The 25,485-nt window shown below is 37.6% G+C and overlaps 1 protein-coding gene across 1 annotated transcript in view; it reads left to right on the top strand.

Moving 5' to 3' along the window:
• The window catches only part of LOC101146634 (zinc finger protein 676-like), a 47,318-nt gene that overhangs the window by 7,155 nt on the left and 14,678 nt on the right, over positions 1-25,485 (top strand). The window contains 2 exon segments of the mRNA XM_055372304.2: positions 12,215-12,341; positions 15,783-15,878. Coding sequence (XP_055228279.1) covers positions 12,215-12,341; positions 15,783-15,878 — 223 coding nt within the window.

The following is a 25,485-nucleotide window of genomic DNA, read 5'->3' as shown; positions in this document are numbered from 1 at the left end:
TAGGTTTTTTATTTTTTGTTATTTTTGGAGACAGGGTCTCACTTTTTTTCCCAGGCTGCAGTGCAGTGGTGTGATCTTGGCTCGCTGAAACTCACCCACTCAGGCTCAAACAATCCTCTTCTATCTAAGCTTCTCAAGTAGCTAAGACTAAAGGCTTGTGCCACCATGCCTAGCTAATTTTTCTTTTTGTATTTTTTTTTAATAGATGGGATTTTGCCATGTTGTCCATGCCGGTCTCAAACTCCTGAGCTCAGGCAATCCACCTGGCTCAGCCCCCAAAGTGCTGGATTACAGACATGTGCCGTCATGCCCAACCATACCGTATTTTCTTTATCCAGTCTACCATTGATAGGCATTTAGGTTGATTCCATGTCTTTGCTATTGTGAATAGTACTGCAATGAATGTGATCATGCATGTGTCTTTATGATAGAATAATTTATATATTTTTAGGTATAAACCCCGTTGTGAGGTTACTGGGTCAAATGGTAATTTTGTTTTTAGTTTAGTGAGGAATCACCACACTGCTTTTCACAATGGTTGAATTATAATAATTGCCATTCTCACTGGTTTGAGATGATTTCTTGTTGTGGTTTTCTTTTGCATTTCTCTAACGATTAGTGATGAGCATTTTTTTATATGCTTGTTAGCCACATGTTTGTCTCCTTTTGAAGACAAACATCTTTTTCATGTTTTTTTTTTTGGTCTTCTTTTAAGTTAGTTTTTTTTTTCTTGTAAACTTGTTTTAGCTCCTTACGGATTCTGGATAGTAAACCTTTGTCAGAAGCATAGTTTGCAAATATTTCCTATTATTTTGTAGGGTGTCTCTTTACTGTGTTGCTAGTTTCCTTTGCTGTGAAAAAAGATCATTAGTTTATTTAGGTCCCATTTGTCAACTTTTGCAATTGCTTTTGATATCTTCATGAAATCTTTGACAGTTTCTATGTCTAGAATGGCACTTCTTATCTTCCAGGGTTTTTGGTTTTTTTTTTTTTTATAATTTTTAAGATTAACATTTAAGTATTTTATTTACCTTGAGTTGATTTTTTTATATGGTGTTTTAAAAGGGTCCAGTTTCAATCTGCTACCTAGTGCTAGCTAGTTATTCTGGCACCATTTATTAAATAGGAAATTCTTCCCACATTCCTGTTGTCACCTTTGTTGAAGATCAGATGGTTTTAGGTGTGTGGCATTATTTCTGGGCTCCCTATTCTGTTGCATTGGCCTATGAGTTTGTTTTTGTACCAGTACCATGTTGCTTTGTTTACTGTAGCACTGTTGTATAGTTTGAAGTCAGGTAATGTAATGCCTCCAGCTTTCTTGTTTTTGCTTATGATTGCCTTGGCTATTCAGGCTCTTTTTTGGTTCCATGTGAATTTTAAAATAGTTGATTTTTAGTTCTGTTAAAAAATATTTTGGTGGTTTGATTGAATTAGCATTACATCTGTAGATTTATTTAAGCAGTATGGCCATTTTTATGATAGTGATCTTTTTTATTCATGAGCATAAAGTGGTTTTCCATTTGTTTGTGTCATCTCTGGCTTCTTTAAGCATTGTTTTGTAATTCTTGTCATAGAGATCTTTTACCTTTCTGGTTATCTGTATTTCTAGATATGTTATTCTTTTCTGTGGCAGTTGTGAATGGGATTGTGTTTTTGATTCGGATTTGGTCTAGATGTTCTTGATATATAGGGTTACTACTAATTTTTATACATTTCTTTTATATCCTGAGACTTTACTGAAGTTGTTTGTAAGTTTAAAGAGCTTTTCTGCTGAGAGTATATGGGTTTCCAGATGTAGAATCATGTTGTTTGCAAATAGGGGTAGTTTGACTTCCTCTCTTTTTGTTTGGATGCCTTTTATTTTTATCTTTTGCCTGATTGCTCTGGCTAAGACTGCCAATTTTATGTTGAATATATGAGTGTTGAGAGAAGGCATCCTTGTCTTGTGCCAGTTTTCAAGAAGGAATGCTTCCAGGTTTTGTCCATTCAGTATTTTGGCTGTGGATTTGTCATAGATAACTTACTATTTTGACGTATATACCATCACTGCGTAGTTTGTTGAGGGTTTTTAACATGAAAAATGTTCAATTTTATGGAAAGCTTTTTGTGCATCTATTGAGATAATCTTGTGATTTCTGTCTTTAATTCTGTTTATGTGATGAATCACATTTATTGATTCGTGTATGTTGAACAAACCTTGAATCCCCACAATAAACCATAGTTGATCATAGTGGGTTAGCTTTTTGATATGCTGCTGGATTTGGTTTGCTAGTAGTTTGTTGAAGATTTCTTTTCTTTTCTTTTTTCTTTTTTTTTTTTTTGAGATGGAGTCTCACTGTGTCATCCAGGCTGGAGTGCAGTGGTGCAATCTTGGTTCACTGCAACCTCTGACTCCCAGGTTCAAGTGATTCTCCTGCCTCAGCCTCTCAAGTAGCTGGGATTACAGGTGTGTGCTACCATGCCAAGCTAATTTTTTCGTGTTTTGAGAAGAGACGGGGTTTCATCACGTTGGGCAGGCTGGCCTTGAACTCCTGACCTCAGGGAATCAACCCACCTTGGCCTCCCAAAGTGCTGCGATTACAGGCATGAGCCACCGGGCCCAGCTGTTTGTTGATTTTGGCATCAATTTTCAAGGATATTGGCCTGAAGTTGCCTTTTTCTGTTTTATCTCTGTTAGGTTTTGGTATCAGAATGATGCTGTTCTTACATAATGAGTTGGGGGGGAGTTTCTGCTTTTTAATCTTTTGAAATTGTTCTAGTAGAAATAATATCAGCTTCTATTTGTACATCTGGTAGAATTCAGCTGTGAGTATGTTTGGTCCTGAGCTTCATTTAGTTGGTAGGCTACTTATTACTAATTCAATTTTTTGAGCTTATCTATCTATTTAGGGCTTTGATTTTGTGTGTGTGTGTGTGTTGAGTTTTGGGAGGATGTATTTGTTCAATAAATTTTTTATTCTAGTTTTTTTTTTTTTATGTGCGTAGCAGACTTCAGTATATTTTTGTGGGGTCAGTGGTAATGTCTCTTTTTGTCATTTCTAATTGTGTTTATTTGTATCTTCATTAATCTAGCTCATAGTTTATTTACTTTTTTAAAATAGATTTAATGTCTGGATTTCTTGATAATTTTGTAGTTTTTCATGTCTAAATCTCCTTCAGTTCAGATCTGATTTTGGTTATTTCCTGTCTTTTGCTAGCTTAGGGGCTGATTTGCTTTTGTTGCTCTCAGTCTTTTTTTATGATGTCAGATTGTTAAACTGAGATCTTTCTAACTTTTTGATCTGAGGATTTAATGATATAAATTTTTCTTTTAACACTGCCTTAGCTGTATTGCAGAGATTCTGGTGTGTTGTATTTTTGTTCTTATTTGTTTCAAAACACTTCTTGGTTTCTGCCTTAATTTCATTATTTACCAAAAAGTTATTCAAGTATAGGCCATTTAATTTTTATTTAATTGTATAGTTTCCAGTTGTTTTATTGGTATTGAATTGTGTTTCTCTTAAGCTGTAAACTGTGTGTGTGCCTTGTATCGTTTTGGGATTTTTGAATTTGCTGAGAATTGTTTTATTTCTGATTGTGTGGTCAATTTTAGAGTATGTGCCATGTGGTGATGAGAAGAATGTATGTTATGGTATTTTTTAGATGAAGAGTTCTGTAGATGTCTATTAGGACTATTTATTTGGTCAGCTGTTGAGTTCAGGTCCTAATATTGTTGTTAATTTTCTTCAATGAGCTCTCCATTAGTGCCTGTGAGATGTAGTCCCCGATTATTACTGTCAGATTCTAAGTCTCTTCATAGATCTCTAAGAATTTGCTTTATTCATGTGAACCCATGGTTTTTTTTATAACAATTTTCTCTCTTCTGCTTTTCCCCCCATAAACATTCTTTTAAGTGTACACAGTGTGCAAAATTCAGATGTCCAAGAGTTCAAGAACTTGTCCAGAGACCTGGCTTTTGTAAGAGAAAATATAAATTAGAAATAAGAGGCTTTATTCTCATATGTGAAAATAAGGGTGGATAACTTGCTGATTTTTAAAAAAAGGTTTAGATTATATGTATATATTTCTTCTGCTTTTTGAAATATATGTAAATCATATTAGAAATGAAACAAACCTTTTGTCATTCTTTTGAATCAGAATTGTCTTTATCTGGGACCTGAGATTCCTTGCTTTCCTTTTTTCTTGAAAAAGATTATATTTTTTTTATCTTTAGTCTTTAAAGTAGACACAGATTTGTTGAGAGTAAAATTTATTTCAAGAGCCTAATAAAGTTAAGCACAAAGATCGGATTAATTTAGCAATACAGAATAATAAAGACTAAAAGATCCTGAGTAAGTTCTTTGGCAGAAACCCGATTATTCAAGGTGATTATTTGCAGGCTGAAATACTTACACTGCGAAAGCCAGAAGAGTTCAGTGTATAAACTGAACAGTGGAGTCTGTTGTACTTGGGTTGCTTCAGTACAGTTAGTATAGTTATGTGTAGTGTTTGTAGACAACCTGCATTCATGTAAATTAAACAGTATTTTCTACAATAGTATAAATTTAAGGTGACAATATTTACTTTGATTGAATTCCTTATTTTAATATTGTTATTCATACTTTTGAAATATAGTGTTTCAACTGAATTATAGTTCAGATAATTTTAAAAAATCTTACATACATTATGACTAGTACATAAAATTATTCATACTTATATATTCATATCTGCTATCCCAAAAATTTTACCATTAAATTGTTACAGTAGATGTTAGTCTGACATGCTTATTAATTTATCCAATAGGAAAAATTATAGGTAGGCATAATTTTAGTGTCATATATTTTACCAAATTTGTATGCTGCTATTACAGGATAAATAAAGACAGGTGATATGGCTACTCGAAAACTGTAATAGCTCTCCAGTTAGGTATGTTGCAATCTCTAATATATTCTACTGTATTAACACAGTCAGATTTCAAATTTTTATAAAAAAGTGCTGGTGGAAGTTGTCAGATATATTCCAGTGTAGATCTCACATTCAATGGTTAGGAAATAAGAGAGCAGCAGAGATGGAAGATAAATCTTTTAAAATTCTGCTGAGAGCCGGGCGCTGTGGCTCATGCCTGTAATCTCAACACTTTGGGAGGCCAAGGTGGGTGGATCACCTGAGGTCAGGAGTTTGAGACCAGCCTGGACAACATGGTGAAACCTTGTTTCTACCAAAAATACAGAATTAGCCAGGTGTGGTGGTGCGTGTCTATAGTCCCAGCTATTTGGGAGGCTGAGACAGGAGAATCACTTGAGCCCAGGAGGCAGAGGTTGCAGTGAGCCAAGATCATGCCATTGCACTCCACCCTGGGCAACAAGAATGAAACTCCATCTCAAAAAAAAAAAAAATGTGCTGAGAATATACCCCCTTTATTCAATAATGCTCATGTTTCTCTTGCTGAGAGTAGCTATACACTTGGGTGTTTGGAGAGAAATTCTTCTTAGGGAAATATTTTCTGGCTGACTTGATCAATCTTATATCTAATCAGTTTTTTCTTAAGACACTTTTAACTTTTTTCTCTCAATAAAATCTTAGAATAAGAGCTGTTTTTCTCTCTAATGCATTGTGTATCTGTTTCAGAAGCTCTATTAGTATTCCGTGGTGTCTGTGAAAGACGTGGGCTGTCACAGTAAGAACTCTCAGAGCTATCTCTATCTGGACTCATGCTAAAATCCAGCGGTATTTTTTTCATGTCACCATTATAAATAAAAACTGAGGCTGAAACACTGCTCCCTTTTCTATTATTATGAAGGTGCAATTCTACCCAGGAGGCCTGCAGACTTTCCTCCTGCTGCTCAGGCTTCACTGTCTGATGTGGCACTGGAGTGCTGCTGTGGCAATTGGGGTTCACCTAAGATGTGAGTTTCCAGCTGTGAGCCCTGTGCTGTGGGCTGTGCCTCAGTGGCAGATGGTGGGGTCAAGAGAGTACACTAGCCACCAAGAGAGGGAAAGCAGGAGTGTTCTAGCCCAGTGCTCAGGGAGTAGAGACCTATTGCTTTAAAATGTAAATAGCCAAAAAGATAGCACCCGAATCAACACTTTTTGTAGAAGAGTCAAAGCCTACCTTCAGCAGGCCCTGGGGTTCAAGTTGCATAACTACCTCTAGTCATGAAGATGTGAAAAGTTTACTTTGTCATTGATTATAACCAGTTAGTATACAGGGATGGCCTTCCCAACTACCAAATGAATTCAGGATGAACTATGTATGACATGGTGCTGTAAATTCTACTTGTAGATGAATTATGGTGACTGTCTTTCTGTCTTTGCAATCTCTTGAGCAAATTGACTGTAATGCATGTCACATTCACATGTAATTGTGTAAAACAGTTTTCTTTCTGTTCTGTTATTATTTAATTCCTCTGGGGCTGAAGAAAATTTTGCTTCTAACTGTATTTTCCAAACCTTGTTTAGAATTACCAGACATAATATAAACACATAGGGTACCAACTAAGCTTTACTATAGATGGGCCTTTTCCACTCAGGCTTCCAGTCCATTCACAATTGTGCTGCGAAGTGCATGCTGTACCCTAAATATGCAGGTGGAATTGTGTCTCTGCCTGCTTGGTATCTATCATCCTCTGCAGTCACTTTTAGAGAGGCTAGAACAGATTTCTACAAACTTTATAGGTCAGATATTAACCGTTTTACCTCTTTCAATGACTTGTGTCTTCAGACCTGAAACTGATTCAGTGACCATGGGGCACAGAAACCCAATCAGAGTAAAATATGTGCATTGAGTAGACCTGTAGACGTGAGAATCCAATTCTCCCTCCCTCCTCATGCTATAATGCCCACAAATATTCAGATACCACCTGCTGCTACTTTACCCATGCAGGACCTGAATTTGCAGCTCCAAATTCTAAATCTAGGTCTTGAGAATTGAAAAGAAAAAAAAAGTTTTTATCTGAGGAATGCAAGTCCTTTTAGTTATCAAAGTCAGAGAGCCATTAAAATGAGCACAGTTATGTTTTTCTCCCTTTTCTCCAGCTATGTATTTATCTCTTGAAACTGTTCACGATTGCCACAAGTAGCTTTAAATTAGACCAATAATTCCACTCTGGACACTAAATTCCATACCCTTAACCTTGATGTATATGCAATCAATTATTAAAGTTATTTCTTTACATAAGTAAAATTTCTCACAACCAATTTTGTATCAGCTCATTCACTGTACCTCTTTTTTTTTTTTTTTTTTTTTTGCCTTTGCAAATCCACTTGTAAGTGCTGCTAATGAAAGCGTAGATTCCAGGCAACTTGAATATTTTGTCTCAAGTTAAAATCCTTAAGCTTGACCCAAATAAACTGTCTGCTTATGTTCATCTTGTGTCAGCTTTTTTCAGGTAAAATATTATTTAGAATGTTCTAGAGCAGCCTCTATGAGGGGATCTCTCCTTTCATTTCACTTTACTTGCTGTAACACCCAAAAATGCAGAGTGAGGTTGATTTCACCTAGAATTTGCAAATAAGACCTGGCCTCTGCCTGGAATTTACAAGGCAAAGCCAGACTTTGGATTGAGAATTTACAGAAAACCAACAGGAGGCATTTTCTGCATTGTGAGATATCAACATAGACATTTTAATTTCCTTTTTTGAGAGTGTGGCTTTTTGACCTTTCACATCTTCATTAACCTGCCCCAGTTATGTGAGAGGCTCCAGGAGTAAATAGAATCTGATGGCAGAATCTGTAAGTGTAAACAAGCATCTTAAGGCCACAAAGTATCCAGAGCCACACCACAACTATACCTACTTGTAAAATGTGGTACTGGAGTAGAGTATTCTTGTCCTTCTACTTACCCAACAGCTAGCAAATCAGGACAGGCAACCCAGATTCTGGAGTTCAGCCAAAGTAGTTCCATTTTTTATTTAGAATCATCCTGAGTCTTCTCTGCCTGTCTTATCATTGGACCATCAGCCCAGGTTCACTGGGAACCCTCTCACAATCACCTACGTATCTCTGAGACATTTGAGAATGTCCAGAACAGATCCCTGGTACTTGAGTAAAAAATCTGGAGGTCTGGAGGCTCAAAGAGATAAACTAATTGCTTCAATTTCATATAGCCATAAAAAAAAATAGATGAAGCAGGCTGGGTGCAGTGTCTCATACCTGTAATCCCAGTACTTTGGGAAGCCAAGACGGTGGATCACCTGAGGTCAGGAGTTCGAGACCAGCCTGGCCAACATGGTGAAATAGGGATTTCACCATATTGAATAATGTGTTGAATAAACCAACATATTTTAGCCAGGTGTGCTGGCTCATGCCTGTAGTCCTGGCTACTTGGGAGGCTGAGGCAGGAGAATCTCTTTAACCTGTTAGGTGGAGACTACAGTGAGCCGAGATCACACCATTGCACTCCAGCCTCCGCAACAAAGTGAGACTCAGTCTCAAAAAAAAAAAAAAAAAAAAAAATTGATGAAGCAGTCATGATTCCTACCATCCTGGAAGTTTTAGTCTAAACTAACAACTGGAAAAATGGTTGAATTATGCATCATATGGTGGGTACAATAAATAGATGTGCAAAAAACAACTTGGGCTTTATTTGAGCCACTTTCTTTATATTGTGGTTTCTGATGTCTACACCTGAACTTATAATTGGAAGAGTTGTTATTATTATTTGTAGTTCTTTTACCCTGCTAAGAATACTTATTTTTCTTCTAAAAAAATTATTATAGAAAACCTTAAGGGATTTTTTAAAAAATTGCTTATTAGTATGTAATATAAAATTTACAGGGCAGTGGCTAAAAAAGATTAAAATTATACAAACTCAGATTTAAGTTTACTTAAGTAAGATTAAAAAAAAAAGAACTTACAATACCCCCCAGTGCCATAGAGAACAGAATTGTACATTGGCTCTACACTCTGCCCCAGCCCTGTTCATATTCACCCTTTTTGGAGGCCTTATTTATGTCTGGCCCTACCCTGGAGTCTTGCCTCAAAGAACTGATTAGAAGAGATCACAGTTTTGGGTCATGAATACTGTTGCCTTTTTAGAGCTGGTGCTCAACATTTTCTGAGACTTACAAGCAGATAAATGGGAAATATAAAGTATGTATTATAGAATCTTACTTTACAAATTTTTTATTAAAACCAGTGCTTGCAGAGACATTATTTAGCAACTTGTTTTCTGTTCCTGCAGCTGATTTCTGTTTTCTTTTCTATTTTCTATTCTTTGCAGTTGATTCACAAGTCACAAGAAAGTAAATATAAACAGAATAAAAATTTATCTAAATTTTATTAAGCTCTTTCCATCTGTATCCCTTTCATCTGTCTGTAGTTAGCTTTTATTCTATGCATTTTTTGAAAAATCAATGACAGATAAACAAGTAGAAATAAAAATGCTGGGTCCTTTAAAGCCTTGGAATTATTGAACACTTAGTATCAACTGAAAGGATGTTATTAGGATTAAATCACATAATGTGCTATCACAGTACTCTAACATACTATTGAGCACATAGCACCTGCTTAATAAACATTGCATTAGTACATGTGCACACGTTGTTTTCCAAATGCTGACTTACTCAGAAATTGCTGCTTTCTGTTTTCTCTGTAAATTTTAAAGAGTCAGCAAATAATATAATACTTTAGGATGAAGAATGATTGTTTTCATTTGTACCAGAAGTATCTGTGTTCTGCCTCATTTCTCTAACTAATGCTAATAATAAGCCCAGTGGGAGCAACATCATTATTGACAGTGCACTTGTTTAAATGACCCATTTATGGACCCTTTCCATACCTGCAGAATTACATTTCATAGAGTGGGGCCAAAATTACCAAGTCATTTATAAGCTCGTTAGAGCTTGAGAGGAAATGCTTAGTTAAGGGATTATCAGCCCAGGCTTCTAATTAGTATCACCTGGCCATTTTGCAGAACTCTCTTTACTGGTGCCCTTTCCATGGATTCTGTTTATTGTTCTTGGTGGAAGCATCCATGTTGTTTTAATTAAGTGGCTCATGTGACTCTAAGGTGAGGCCAGAATCAAGTATGAGGAATTCATAATACATGTATGAGAGTTAAGTTCCATCTTTGCATTAAAGGGTGGTCCAAGAACCTGTTCTGTTTGGATTTGGTAGGGACAGTACACCGTGGCCCATATTTACATTACTGTGGCAGAAATTGCTGGTGCCTGTGTCAGGGGATGGCTCCTGAGGACAAAATAAAGAAAAGCATATTTTTATCTCTGTGGGGCTACTCATTGTTTCTTCATCTCTTCTGCTATAAAGGACAGAAATGGATGGAGTTTTTCTGTCTTGGTTCTTCTGCCTGTGGATGTGGTGACAGCAGGTAGACCTGTGGTGCTGACACTTTTAAAGGCATATTCTCAAGATGCAGGTGTAATTTGTCTAGAAAATTTTATCTGAGAAAGAATCCTAGGGAAGGAGGAGAAAGAGAAAAAAATGGCCTTTTCTTTTTCAGCTAAACATGTCTGAGATCAAGATCTGTGTCCACTATTCTTCCTCCAGGAAACATACGTTTAGTACTTGCAAACCTGTACTTCTGTACCTGTGTTTTTCCTCCCTAATGAGTTTGTCTTAACTGCTTTAAAAAATTCTTACAATAATCAAAGTCTCTGAAAAATATATTTTTTTCTGTATACCAGAGCTTTCTCTATATTATGGCTTCTTATATGCCATGCAGAAATCTCACTATGAATTTATAAGCTGCAATATTAAAAATGTCCTTTTGTGGCTGTTGAACATGGGAAAGTGTAGATACTCAAAATTCATATTGGGGAAAACCTGGGGTTTTTAGTGAAGACAGAGAGCATGTAATGTTGTGGTTTCATCTGTGTTCTTTATTATGTCTATGCAGTACAAGATTAAGAAAACACTCATTGAAGCAGTATGGTATTTATTTCCCAGAAAATTCTAAAAAAATTGTTAGGAGATACCTGCTCTCTCAGTGCTGAATAAATACTATTTAAAATCGCTACTAAAAGTTACAGAACATGGGAGATATCTCTATCTTGAACTTTCCATAAAACTAATGTTTCCTTATGGTTAAATTCAGACTATAATTTACCTTTCGGAGGGGGGGCAATATCAGCAGTAATACTGTGTCCTTCAGGACATTAAAAAAATGTGTTCTAGTGTAGTTGATGTTAGTAAATCACTTGGTTGATAAGCTCTCTGACACATTTTTTTACTATGGAATTAATCATTTTCCTCTTCATCATTAAGTATCTTTATGCAGCTGATGTGAATAAACCAAAACATTTAATCTGACAGCTGCCCTTCTTTCTTAGGTTTCCTTTGCATTTGTCTGCTTTTGGAAAATGAAGGCTCTTATCTTTGTTTACAAACCAGAAAAACAGAAAAACACAGGCTCATTCTATTACTGGATGTTTTAAAAAATAGTCTTTTTGGGCCAAAAACATTGGCATACTGATGAGCTTATTAGAAATTCAGCAACTCAGACTTTATCCCAGATCTTCTGAAAAAAAAAAAAATTGCATTAACAGGATCTCTAGCTTATTGCACACATTAAAATTTGAGTCATACCTTCTAACTCAACATGTCTATTCCATCTGAATAATATACAAAACTATGTCTTTTCCATCTGAAAAATACACACGATGAATTTTTTTTTTTTTTTTTTTTGAGATGGAGTTTCACTCTTGTTGCCCAAGCTAGAGTGCAATGAATCTTGGCTCACTGCAGCCTCCGCCTCCTGGGTTCAAGCAATTCTCCTGCCTCAGCCTCCCGAGTAGCTAGGATTACAGCCATGTGCCACCATGCATGGCTAATTTTGTGTTTTTAGTAGAGACGGGGTTTCACCATGTTGGTCAGGCTGGTCTCGAACTCCCAACCTCAGGTGATCTGCCCACCTCAGCCTCCCAAAGTGCTGGGATTACAGGCATGAGCCACCATGCCTGGCACACAATTCTGTATGATGTAAATATAGCACTCAAAATTGTACATGTTAGTTTTTGCCCTCAATTTTATACTTTATTTTCTAGAAAAATATTACATATACACAGATGTTATGGATCTTATACCACTTTTCTTTTCTCAGAGTTAGAGAATACATTAGTGAACATTTCTGTGTTGAAAACTATTTTATTGAATAATTTCAGTCATTCATATAAGTCAGAACCAGCTCTCTCTACTCTCTCCATTTTACCTTGAGTCAAATTAAAAATTCTGCCCATGACCAATTGGTAAATATATGTGTTTGTGTGTGTTTTCCAGGGAGCATTGACATTTAGGGATGTGGCCATAGAATTCTCTCTGGAGGAGTGGCAATGCCTGGACTCTACACAGCAGAATTTATATAGGAATGTGATGTTAGAGAACTACAGAAACCTGGTCTTCCTGGGTGAGAATAACTTTAATACGCAATTCCTAGTATATACTACAGGTTTCATTTTGCTGCAGACCTTATTGGACTGAACAAAGGAGGATGAATGCGAGAATACAGACAAAGACAAAAGAGTATATTTGGAAGAAGGGGTCGCGGACTCCTTGCTTCTGGTGAACAAGGGTCCTGAGCTTCTATAGCCCTTTGTATTTATTGAGTAAAGGAGATAGGGAGAAGGGGGAGGTTGTGGTCAGCTGCTTGACTGAATGCAGGCCTGCATGACTGTATTCTTTGAACAGTACTCTCCAGATGTTCCAGTAGATAACTCCAAGGAGCATGGCACCAGCAAGTTTGCCCACATTCTGCACTCATGATAAACAGTTTGCTGTTTGATCATATAGCCTCCAGTGGAATGCTGAGTTGGTCACAACACTCAGGCATTCAGCTCCCAACATTTCCCCCTTCCTGTTTATGCATTAATCAAATAAATGTAAGGCCAGGTTGGGCAGCTCTCATTTTGTGATTGGTCCGTCGGATTTTACAGACTATGAACAGAAAACAGAGACAGAACAGCATTACTCCAAAAACTACATATGAGATGTTTGTGTGGTGCTTTAGATAGGTCCAAGGATTGAGGCTCTCCAGGCCTTGCTGGAATTCGGTCCAGTCTTCTAAAGAAGGCTGAAACTCTTGAGTTTGCTTATTTAAATCAAGAATTTTGTTTTGTAATTCACAATATCAAAGGTGATGTTGGGTGTGAAAGCTCCCTGCAAATGGGCTTTCACAAGGTCCCATGGATACTCGCTTTGGTTATATTCTACGTTGGTTACACATATATGAGTGTGATTTAAATGATAGCACAATTGCTTTTTCAATTGTAAGTTTTGTAATTGTTCTCCTAACCATAGAACCATGGATTTCAACATTGCCACTTGTTTATAACTCAGTGTTAATTTTATTCTTTAGTAGCCATGCTTGGTTGGTTGTATGCATCTGCATCCAGTTCTCCACATACTGAGCTGTTGAATAGAACTATGCAAAGCTACAGAGGACATCACAATAGAAGTTATTAGTGTGACCAAGGAAACAATAGCAAAAGTTATCATGCCTAAGGGTCTGCGGACACGATAAGTAAGTTGAGTTAGAAGAAGTTTCACAAAGTGCAAAGCAGGGGTGGCAGCCCAAGGCTTGGACAGATTATTAGAAATCCATAGCCCAGGGATGCAACCCAAAATGTGCCAAGACGGGGGCTAATCCTTACTGGGTATTACTGACACATCGGCTCCTGTTTCCATAAGCCCATAAAATTTCTTTCCTTTAGTTTGTACTACACAGGTGAGTCTATTAGAGGCTATGAGTTGTGATGGATAGATTTCTCATGTAGTTGTGCTCCTAAACCCTTTATTTCCTCATTTGTCCTTTTGTGGAAAAGGATGTAATTTGCAGGGCATAAGCAATAATTGCACTATATATTCCCCTAGTTCAAAAACCCAAAGATCTTGTGACATTAAAACTACTTGGATTTCTCCTTTATAATCGGAGTCAACTACTCCTGGGATTACAGTGATGCCTTGCAAGTTAAGGCAGCTTTTGCCTAAAATTAGTCCCATGTATCCTGCTGGTATAGGTCCCCAAATGACAGTGGGTACTTTGGTAGGTTTGTCTCCTATAACTAATGTAATTCTTTCTCTGACTGGGAGATCTAATCATGCACTTCCTGGTGTTCCTGGGGAGAGGGAATCAATGTTTCTCCTGGGACCAACCCTTGAAGTGGGGTTGTGGCCTGAACTGGGAATGCTGTCATTGTTTGAGGGGACTGGGTCCAGGGTCCCTTCTTGTTTCCTAGAGGGGGTGTTATTATGATGAAATTTTGAGCGGCACTGATTCGCCCAATGATGTCCATTGTTACAGCCCAGTGATTCCCTTTGTTACAGCGAGGACAGAATCCTGGTGTTTTTTTCTGCTCGGGGTGGGGAGCACCGCATTGTAAGGTCCTTTCTGTCCTGAGATCTGGTGGCATTCCTTTTTGAAATGTCCAGTTTTTCCACAGTTGTAACATTTTCCCACTTTAGGGTTTGACCCTTGGCTCCTTTTAGATCTGTCAACTACTAAACTAGCCATTGCTTGTGCTAACATTGTAGAACAATGAAATTCAGTTCCTGCATTCTGACAAGCTTTAAGGTAATTCCCCAAGCTTTTAGTGGATCTCACAGGAGCCATTGCACACTTGCAATCTGCATTTACATTTTCATAGGTTAGAATTATGGTAAGCATTTCTGCAGCAGGGGCATTAGGGATCTGATGCCACACTGCCTCTTGCAGCCATGTGATATATTGTGCATAAGGCTCTCATGATCCCTGCATCACATGTAGAAAGACTGCACTGGAACTCCCTCTTCAGGAATTGTGCTCCAAGCATGCTTGGCGGCTAAGGCAGACCAGTGGTAAGCAGCATCTGGGAATGTTAATTATTGTACCAGATCTGAAAATGGGCCATTGCCTGTCACCATTTTCTCTCTAATGTTTCCTTGACCAGCAGTGTGATTCTACCTAGCCTGATCTGCACACATTTCTTGCCAGTTTAAGCTCCATATCAGGTATGCACTGGCGGATAAGCAAGTGCAACCCAAATGTTTTATATCAAAGAGTGGGAGGTGCATGGCTCTGAACACCAATTCTAACAGCCCTATAGTGAATGGGCTTTGCACTCTATTATTAACCACACTAGCTTTTAATTCTTTCAGTAATTTAAACTGTACAGGAGTGTGCTCATGTAAAAGATGTTGCAGATTGTTTGGATCAGGCCTCACAGTAATAGGAAAAGCACAAGTTCCTAAAGGTTCCCTAGCCGCAGCATCAGCATGCAAAATTTTTTTATGGGAGTTTCTACTTCTGTTATTGGAGGGGGTAGCAGAGGCCAATTCTCCTCTCCTTTTTCCTGCTTAGCAAATGGACAATTCTCCCCTTTCTCCTGCTCATTATTTTCAATAGGCACTGTTGGAGGAAGAAATTATCTTTTTAATTCTTGAGACTCAAAACCTGACTCCTGTTGTCTGACAGAATAAGGAGACAGCGGCAGTAGGACCGTGCAAACCAAACCCCAAGCAGAAAAAAACAGAAGGGTCTACTTTAAGACCTTTTTGACGAACCCATTTCAATCCATCTCCTACTCTGTTCCAGTTTTCCACAGTGAGAGTACCTGCCTGCAGAAACCATGGGTTATGCGCAATAACCTCCTGAAGAAGCTTAATGTTTGTGAATTAACTTGAGCTCCAGACTGTTTCAACAGAACTTTAAGCAACTGCACATAACGTTTTTCTTCAACAGACATGTTATAATTTAGTATTTTGGGATAAATGTATTAGAATATTCTATTACATCCTCTTTACTGAGCACATTACTAAGTTGGTAATTGGAGAATATGAGCAAGATGGATGTTGTTCATTTTTAATAAAACAGGTATTGCTGCCTTTAAGCCAGACCTGATCATTTTTCTGGAGCAAGGAAAAGAGCCCTGGAATATGAAGAGACATGAGATGGTGGAAGAACCCCCAGGTAGGTGAGAGTGAATACAGACAACATGAATGAGAAGTCCAAAGTCAATGAGGAAGCCAGTCCTTAAAGTCATTTGGGAAGCTGTGTTCCAAAAGTAGTTGTTTCTGGGAAGCTAATTTTTATTTTTATTTTTTAATTTTCTCTCACACAGGGGCATCTTCTATCTTATGCTTTTAAAATTTCTAAGAATTCTTCTCTCCCTTAAGTAATTTTCCTTCAAGTTTACAGTGATAGCCAAAGTACTGTTCATGGCATACAAGAGAGTGCAATCTGACTTTTTTTGTTTGTTTTTGTGGACACATAAATATCCACGTAATTTTAAGGTACTCCATGTTAAACTATCTTTTAAGTTCTCTTTTTCCATCATCTCTGAAGTGTGTGAGAGTAGTGGTTTCTGTATCATTGGGATTTTTTTGGTTCATTTTTCTGCACATTTCATTCTGTTTTTATTACTATAGTCTTGAAATATAGTTTGAAATTATAAAGTATAATATCCTTCTGCTTTTTTATTTTTCCTCCAGATTGCTTTGGCTATTCACAGTTTCTTGTAGCTTCATGTAAATTTTATGATTGTATTTTTCATTACTGTGAAAAAAACACTGGAATATTGACAGAGTTTACTGAATCTAGAGATCACTTTGGGTAATATGGTATTTTAACATTTATTTGAATCTATAGACATAAAATATATTTAAATTTATTTGTGTCCTCTCATTTTTCACTGATAAATCCTTGAAAAGTTTTTCAGCTCCTCAATTAAATTTGTTCTCAGATATTTATTATTTTAGTGCTATTGTAAATAAGATGGTTTTCTTTCTCTATTTTATCAGATAGTTTAAGTGTATGGAATCATAACTTATACTTGTATGTTAATTTTATATTTTGCTAATTTGCTGAGTGTATTTATTAGTTTGAAAAGATTTTAATGTACTGTTTATGGTTTTTTATAGAGAACATTGCATGATCTACAAACAGCAATGTTTTACTTATTTGCCTTCAATTTCAGTGACTTAAAAATTTTTTTGACTAATTATTCTTCCACATACTTCAAGTGCTGTGTTAAGATAGAAGCATTGACAGTGGCACAATATGCTTTTGTGTTGGTGTCTGAATTTGAAGGAGTAAACACCTCTTAAAATTTTTATAAACTGGTTTCAGAGGGTAAAAATCTTCTTTTTTGGGGCCCCCAGGGTGATAGAATGCCCTCTGGGTTTGTAGTAGAGTGGGGTTGTAGCTTGGTCACAAGGCTGCTGGCTCTGCACTAGGGTTGGCTTATTACAAGGGGCTTGGGGAGTTGTAATTCCCATTTTATTTTTGGACAGAGTAAATATCCTTCAGGACGTTGCTCAGTAGGGTAGATGCTAGGGCAGGTTTCTACAGTCAAGTCTGCATATGGTGGGCTTTATATTAGGATGTGGATTAGTATGGCTTTCATTGAGTACCAGAGAGGATTTCTGAGGTCACTGTGGGATTCTATGTAGGCAGAACTGGCCATGAACTGTGGCTTAGGAAGCTGGAACTGAGTCATGGAACTGCTATTGGGACGACAGTAAGGACCAAGCTCTGCAGGCCTGCCAGCATGGCTCTAAATGGGTATCAGTCTCCAAGCCTCTGGAAGACCAAGACCTCTCACAGACTGTGGCTGGGAGGAGTTTGGGATGGTTACAGAGTAAGTTCAAAATTCTCTGTGGGACCAAGTAGGGTGGGAAATTTTCTGGTCTGTAGTCAAGAGCAGGGGTCCTCTAGTTTGCCACCTGAATGAAAGCTTGCCTTCTGAAAAGGGTGCTCCTCAATCTTGGGCTTTAGCAAAGTTTCACAATTCCCTCACTGGATCTCAAAGCTCTCTTAAAGGCACTTATTTTTGAGATAAGGTCTCACTACATAACCCAGGTTGGTCTTAAAGTTTTGGCCTGCAGCAATTCTCCAACCTTTCTATACCATGTAGCTGTCATTACAGATGTTAACCATGATGTCTGGTTCTCTCATTAAGACATTTTTGTCGTGGATGACTGACAGACTTTCTTGCTGTTGGGGGTTAAGCAAATAGGGGACCTTTTTCTTTTTATCTGTTTCTAAGAGTGTAATTGCTTTATATCTATCTATCTCATAGAATCTTTGTCTTTTTGTGGCTGACTCATTTCATTTTGCATAATGTTATCAAGATTTATCTTTATAATTGCTTTATAATTTCTGCTTTTGAAAACTGAGTGATATTCCAGTATTTTTATATTTCAAATTATATTTACTGAATGATTTGGTAACAAATTTGCATTGCCTTTACTTATTAGTTTACAGTAATAATTATTGCTATGTAAATGACTCCTCATATGACCATATATCTTAAAGTGTGTGTGTGTGTATATATATATATATATATATATATATATATATATTATATATATATAGTTGCATTCTATTTTATTAGTCTAATTTTTCATCCTTATACTTAACCAGATTGTTTTAATTCTGTAGCTTGGAATGTCTTTTGAAATCAGGAACTTTAATGCCTGCAACATTGCTTTATTATTATTTTTTTAAGATTGTTGGGTATTGTCTTTTGAGATTCTATATACTTTTAGGGTTGCTGTTTCTATTTTTTCAAAAATGCAGTGAGAAATTTGAGGAACATTTCATTAACTGTGTAGATTACATTGAGCAGGATGAACATCTTTACAGTATTAATTATTACAACCTTTGCATAAGAGCATGCTCAAGTGTTTTGTTAAATTCCTGTATATTTGAGAACATGCTGTGTTTTGTTTTCTGTTCTTGTGTTAGTTTGCTGAGAATGATGGTTTCCAGCTTCATCCGTGTCCCTGCAAAGGACGTGAACTCATTTTTTTTATGGCTGCATAGTATTCCATGGTGTATATGTACCACATTTTCTTTATCCAGTATATTACTGATGGGCATTTGGCTTGGTTCCAAATCTTTGCTATTGTGAATAGTGCTGCAGTAAACATACATGTGCATGTGTCTTTATAGTAGAATGATTTATAAACTTTTGATTATATACCCAGTAATGGGATTACTGGGTCAAATGGTATTTCTAGTTCTAGATCCTTGAGGAATCGCCACATTGTCTTCCACAATGGCTGAACTAATTTACACTCCAGTCAGCAGTGTAAAAGCTTTTCTACTTCTCCACATCTTTGCAGCATCTGTTGTTTCCTGGCTTCTTAATGATCTCCATTCTAACTGGTGTGAGATGGTATCTCATTTTGGTTTTGACTTACATTTCTCTAATGACCAGTAATGATGTGCTTTTTTTCATGTGTCTGTTCGCTGCATAAATGTCTTCTTTTGAGAAGTGTCTGTTCATATCCTTTGCCCAATTTTTGATGGGGTTGTTTGTTTTTTTTCTTGTAAATTTGTTTAAGTTCTTTGTAGATCCTGGATATTAGCCCTTTGTCAGATGGATAGATTGCAAAATTTTTCTCCCATTCTGTAGGTTGCCTGTTCACTCTGATGATAGTTTGTTTTGCTGTGTAGAAGCTCTTTAGTTAAATTAGGTCCCTTTTGTCAATTTTGGCTTTCATTGCCATTGCTTTTGCTCTTTTAGTCATGAAGTCTTTGCCCATGCTTGTGTCCTGAGTAATATTCTCTAGGTTTTCTTCTAGGATTTTTATGGTTTGGGGTATTACATCATCTTTAAATCTTTTACATCTTTAAATCAATTTGAGTTAATTTTTGTATAAGGTGTAAGGAAGGGGTCCAGTTTCATTTTTCTGCATATGGCTAGCAAGTTTTTTCAACATCATTTATTAAATAGGGAATCCTTTCCCCATTTCTTGTTTTTGTCAGGTTTGTCAAAGATCAGATGGTTGTAGATGTGTGAGGTTATTTCTGAGGGTTCTGTTCTGTTTCAGTTGTCTATATATCTGTTTGGATACCAGTACCATACTGTTTTGGTTACTGTAGCCTTGTAGTATAATTTGAAGTCAGGTATCATGATGCCTCCAGCTTTGTTCTTTTTGCTTAGGATTGTCTTGGCCATGTGAGATTTTTTTTTTTGGTTCCATATGAAATTTAAAGTAGTTTTTTCTAATTCTGTGAAGAAAGTAAATGGTAGCTTGATGGGAATGGCATTGAATCTGTAAATTACTTTGGGCAGTATGGCCATTTTCACGATATTGATTGTTCCTATGCATGAGCGTGGAATGTTCTTCCATTTGTTTGTGTCCTCTCTTATTTTCTTGAGCTGTGGTTTGTAGTTCTCCTTGAAGAGTTCCTTCACATCCCTTGTGAGTTGTATTCCTAGGTATTTTATTCTCTTTGTAGCAATTGTAAATGGGAGTTCACTCATGATTTGTCTCTCTATTATTGGTGTATAAGAATGCTTGTGATTTTTTCACATTGATTTTCTATCCTGAGACTTTGCTGAAGTTGCTTATCAGCTTAGGTAGATTTTGGGCTGAGACAATGGGGTTTTCTAAATATACAAACATGTCATCTGCAAATAGAGACTATTTGACTTCCTCTTTTCCTATTTGAATATCATTTATTTCTTTTTCTTGCCTGATTGCCCTCACCAGAACTTCCAATACTATGTTGAATAGGAGTGGTGAGAGAGGGCATCCTTGTCTTGTGCCAGTTTTCAAAGGGAATGCTTACAGTTTTGCCCATTCAGTATGATATTGTCTGTGGGTTTGTCATAAATACCTCTTATTATTTTGAGATATGTTCCATCTCTACCTAGTTTAGTGAGAGTTTTTAGCACAAAAGGTGTTGAATTTTGTCGAAAGCCTTTCCTGCATCTATTGAGATAATCATGTGGTTTTTGTCATTGGTTCTGTTTATGTGATAGATTACATTTATTGATTTGTGTATGTTGAACAAACCTTTGCATTCCAGGGATGAAGCTGACTTGATCTTGGTGGATAAGCTTTTTGATGTGCTGCTGGATTCAGTTTACCAGTATTTTATTGAGGAGTTTTGCATCAATGTTCATCAGGGATATTGGCCTGAAATTTTCTTTTTTTGTTGTGTCTCTGCCAGGCTTTGGTATCAGGATGATGCTGTCCTCATAAAATGAGTTATGGAAGAGTCCCTCTTTTTCTATTGTTGGGAATAGTTTCAGAAAGAATCGGCTCTTCTTTGTACCTCTGGTACGAAGGCTGTGAATCCATCAGATTCTGGACATTTTTGGTTGGTAGGCCCATAAGTACCGCCTCAATTTCAGAACTTGTTATTGGTCTATGCAGGGATTTGACTTCTTCCTGATTTAGACTTGGGAGGGTGTATGTGTCCTGGGATTTATTCATTTCTTCTAGATTTTCTAGTTTATTTGCATAGAGACGTTTATAGTATTCTCTCATGGTAGTTTGTATTTCTGTGGAATCAGTGACGGTGTCACCTTTATTATTTTTGATTGCATCTATTTGATTCTTCTCTCCTTTCTTCCTTTTTAGACTGGCTAGCAGTCTATCTATTTTGTTGATCTTTTTGAAAAAAAAAATAGCTCCTGGATTCATTGATTTTTTTTTTGAAGGGTTTTTTGTGTCTATCTCCTTCAGTTCTGCTCTGTTCTTAGTTATTTCTTGTATTCTGCTAGGGTTTCAATTTGTTTGTTCTTCTCTAGTTCTTTTAATTGTGATTTTAAGTTGTCAATTTTAGATCTTTCCTGCTTTCTCTTGTGGGCATTTAGTGCTACAAATTTTGTAGACACTGCTGCTTTGTCTGTGTCCCAGAGATTCTGGTATGTTTTGTCTTTGTTCTCATTGGTTTCAAAGAACTTTTTTATTTCTGCCTTTATTTAATTATTTACCCTGTAGTCATTCAGGAGCAGGTTGTTCATTTTCCATGTAATTGTACGGCTTTGAGTGAGTTTCTCAATCCTGAGTTCTAATTTGATTGCACTGTGGTCTGAGAGACTGTTTGTTATTATTTCTGATTTTTTACTTTTGCTGAGGATTGTTTTACTTCCAATTATGTGGTTAATTTTAGAATAAGTGTGATGTGATGCTGAGAAGAATGTATATTCTGTTGATTTGGGGTAGAGCCCTGTAGATGTCTATTAGGTCTGCTTGAGTTCAAGTCCTGAACATCCTTGTTAGTTTTTTGTCTCATTTATCTGTCTAATATTGACAGTGGGGTGTTAAAGTCTCCCACTATTACAGTATGGGAATCTAAGTTTCTTTGTAGGTCTTTAAGAACTTGCTTTATGATTCTGGGTGCTCCTGTATTGGGCGCATATATATTTACGATAGTTAGCTCTTCTTGTTGCATTGATCCTTTTACCATTATGTAATGCCCATCTTTGTCTCTTTTGATCTTTGTTGGCTGAACATCTGTTTTATCAGAGAATAGAATTGCAGCCTCTGCTTTCTTTTGCTTTCCATTTGCTTGGTAAATATTCCTCCATCAATTTATTTTGAGCCTATATGTGTCTTTGCATGTGAGATGGATCTCCTGAATACAGCACTTTCTTGGATCTTGAATCTTTATTCAATTTGCCAGTCTGTGTCTTTTAATTGGGGCATTTAGCCTGTTTACATTTAAGGTTAATATTGTTATGTGTGAATTTGATCCTGTCATTGTGATGCTAGCTGGTTATTTTGCCCATTAGTTGATGCAGTTTCTTCATAGTGTCGATGGTCTTTACAATTTGGTATGTTTTTGCAGTGGCTGGTTTACCAGTTGTTCCTTTTGATGTTTAGTGCTTCCTTTAGGAGCTCTTGTAAGGCAGGCCTGGTGGTGACAAAATCTCTCAGCATTTGCTTGTCTGTAAAGGATTTTATTTCACCTTCGCTTATGAAGCTTAGTTTGGCTGGATATGAAATTCTGGGTTGAAAATTCCTATCTTTAAGAATGTTGAATATTGGCCCCCCAGTCTTCTGGCTTGTAGGGTTTCTGCAGAGAGATCCACTGCTAGTCTGATGGGCTTTGCTTTGTGGGTAACCCTACATTTCTGTGTGGCTGCCCTCAACATTTTTTTCTTCATTTCAACCTTGGTGAATCTGACGATTCTCTGTCTTGGGGTTGCTATTCTCGAGGAGCATCTTTGTGGTGTTCTCTGTATTTTCTGAATTTGAATGTTGGCCTGTCTTGCTATGTTGGGGACATTCTCCTGGATGATATCCTGAAGAGTGTTTTCCTACTTGGTTCCATTTTCCCCATCACTTTCAGGTACCCCAATCAAATGAAGATTTGGTCCTTTCACATAGTCCCATATTTCTTGGAGGCTTTGTTTGTTTCTCTTTATTCTTTTTTCTCTAATCTTGTATTCTTGCTTTATTTCATTAAGTTGATCTTCAATCTCTGATATCCTTTCTTCTGCATTATCGATTCAGCTATTGATACTTATGCATGCTTCACGAAGTTCTCGTGCTGTGTTTTTCATCTCCATCAGGTCATTTATGTTCTTCTCTAAACTGATTATTCTCATTAGCAATCCTTCTAACCTTTTTTCAAGGTTCTTAGCTTCCTGGCATTGGGTTAGAACACGCTCCTTTAGCTTGGAGGAGTTTGTTATTACCCACCTCTGAAATTTGCAAATTTGAATTTGTCAATTCGTCAAACTCATTCTCCATTCAGTTTTGGTTTTTTTTTTTTGCTGGTTATGAGTTGTGATCCTTTGGGGGAGAATAGGCATTCTGGTTTTTGGAATTTTCAGCCTTTTTGCACTGGTTTCTCCTCATCTTTATGGATTTATTGACTTTTGGTCTTTGATGTTGATGACCTTCGGATGGTGTCTCTGAGTAAACATCCTTTTTGTAGATGTTGCTTCTATTCCTTTCTGTTTGTTAGTTTTCCTTTTAACAGTCAGGCCCCCCTGCTGCAGATCTGCTAGACCTTGCTGGAGGTCCACTCCAGACCCTTTTTCCTGGGTATCACCAGCAGAGGCTGCAGAATAACAAAGATTGCTGCCTGTTCCTTCCTCTGGAAGCTTTTTCCCAGAGGCCACCTGCCAGATGCCAGCCAGAGCTCTCTTGTATGAGGTGTCTATCAGCTTCTACTGGGAGGTGTCTCTTAATCAGGAGACACGGGTGTCAGGGACCAACTTGAGGTGGCAGTATGACCCTTAGCAGAGCTTGAACGCTGTGCTGGTAGATGCACTGCTCTCTTCAGAGTTGTCCAGCAGGGATGTTTAAGTCTGCTGAAGCTGTACTCCCAGCTATCCCTTCCCCCAGGTGCTCTGTCCCAGGGAGATGGGTGTTTTTACTATATGCCCCCGACTGTGGCTGCTGCCTTTTTTTTTTTTTTTTTTTTCAAAGATGCCCTGCCCAAAGAGGAGGAACCTGGAGATACAGTCTGGTCTTGCTAGCTGCGGTGGGCTCCACCCAGTTCAATCTTCTGGGTGGCTTTGTTTACACTGTGAGGGTAAAACTGCCTACTCAAGCCTCAGCAATGGCAGACGCCCTTCCCCCACCAAGCTCGAGCTTCCCAGGTCAAGCTTAGACTGCTGTGCTTGCAGCCAGAATTTTAAGCCAGTGGGTCCTAGTTTGCTGGGCTCCATGGTGTGGGACCCACTGAGCCAGGCCACTTGACTCCCTGGCTTCAGCCTTCTTTCCAGGGGAGTGAATGGTTCTGTCTCACTGGCCTTCTGGGCGCCATACTGGGGTATGGGGGGAAAAAAAAGAAAAAACTCTTGCAGCTAGTTTGGTGTCTGCCCAAACGGCCTCCCAGTTTTGTGCTTGAAACCCAGGCCCCTGGTGTCATAGGCACCAGAGTGAATCTTCTGGTCTGTGGGTTGTGAAGACCATGGAAAAGCACAGTATCTGGGCTGGAGAGCACTGTTCTTTATGGTACAGTCCCTAAACCCTTCCTTTGGCTAGGAGAGGGAGTTCCCCAACCCCTTGCACTTCCTGGATGAGGCAACACTGCACCCCACTTCGGCTCACCCTCCATGAGCTGCATCCACTGTTCAACCAGTCCCATTGAGATAAACCGGGTACCTCAGTTGGAAATGCAGAAACCACCCACCTTCTATGTCAGTCTTGCTGGGAGCTGCAGATCAGAGCTGTTCCTATTTGGCCATCTTGCCAGCCTCCTCTATTTTCATTTTTATTACCGAAAGTGTGGTATAATAATATCCTACTATAATTATATTGATCTCCTTGTGTTTCTTCTATTCTGTCAATATTTGCTTTATGTATTTGTAATCCTAATGTGAGACACACACATACACACACATTCAGACTTTTCACAGATTCCCAGTTAATCTATTATTTTTTAATATCTTTCTTTGTCTCTTTGGAGTTTCATTGTCAAGTGCATTTTATAAAATATGAGTCTTTGACTTAAGTTTTAGCTTGTGTAATATTATTTTGACCTCTTCTGCTCTCACTTGACTAATATTTGCATGAAATGTCTACTTCCATCTTGCCACTTTGAGTCTTTTTAACATTAGATTTCAACTGACTCTTGTAGAAAGGCAAGTTGGATCTTGATATTTAAAATTTTTTTAATAACCTGGGCACGGCAGCTCATGCCTATAATCCTAGCACTTTAGGTGGCCAAGGCAGGTGGATCACCCAAGGTGAGGGGTTCCAGACCAGCCTGGCCAACATTGTGAAACCTCATCTCTACTAAAAATACATAAATTAACTGGTAGTGTTGGTAGACTTTTGTAATCCCAGCTACTCGGGAGTGTGAGGCAGGAGAA

This window comes from Gorilla gorilla, chromosome 20, assembly GCF_029281585.2.
Source record: "Gorilla gorilla gorilla isolate KB3781 chromosome 20, NHGRI_mGorGor1-v2.1_pri, whole genome shotgun sequence".
Lineage (NCBI taxonomy): Eukaryota > Metazoa > Chordata > Mammalia > Primates > Hominidae > Gorilla > Gorilla gorilla.
This window is presented reverse-complemented; position numbering and strand designations above follow the sequence as displayed.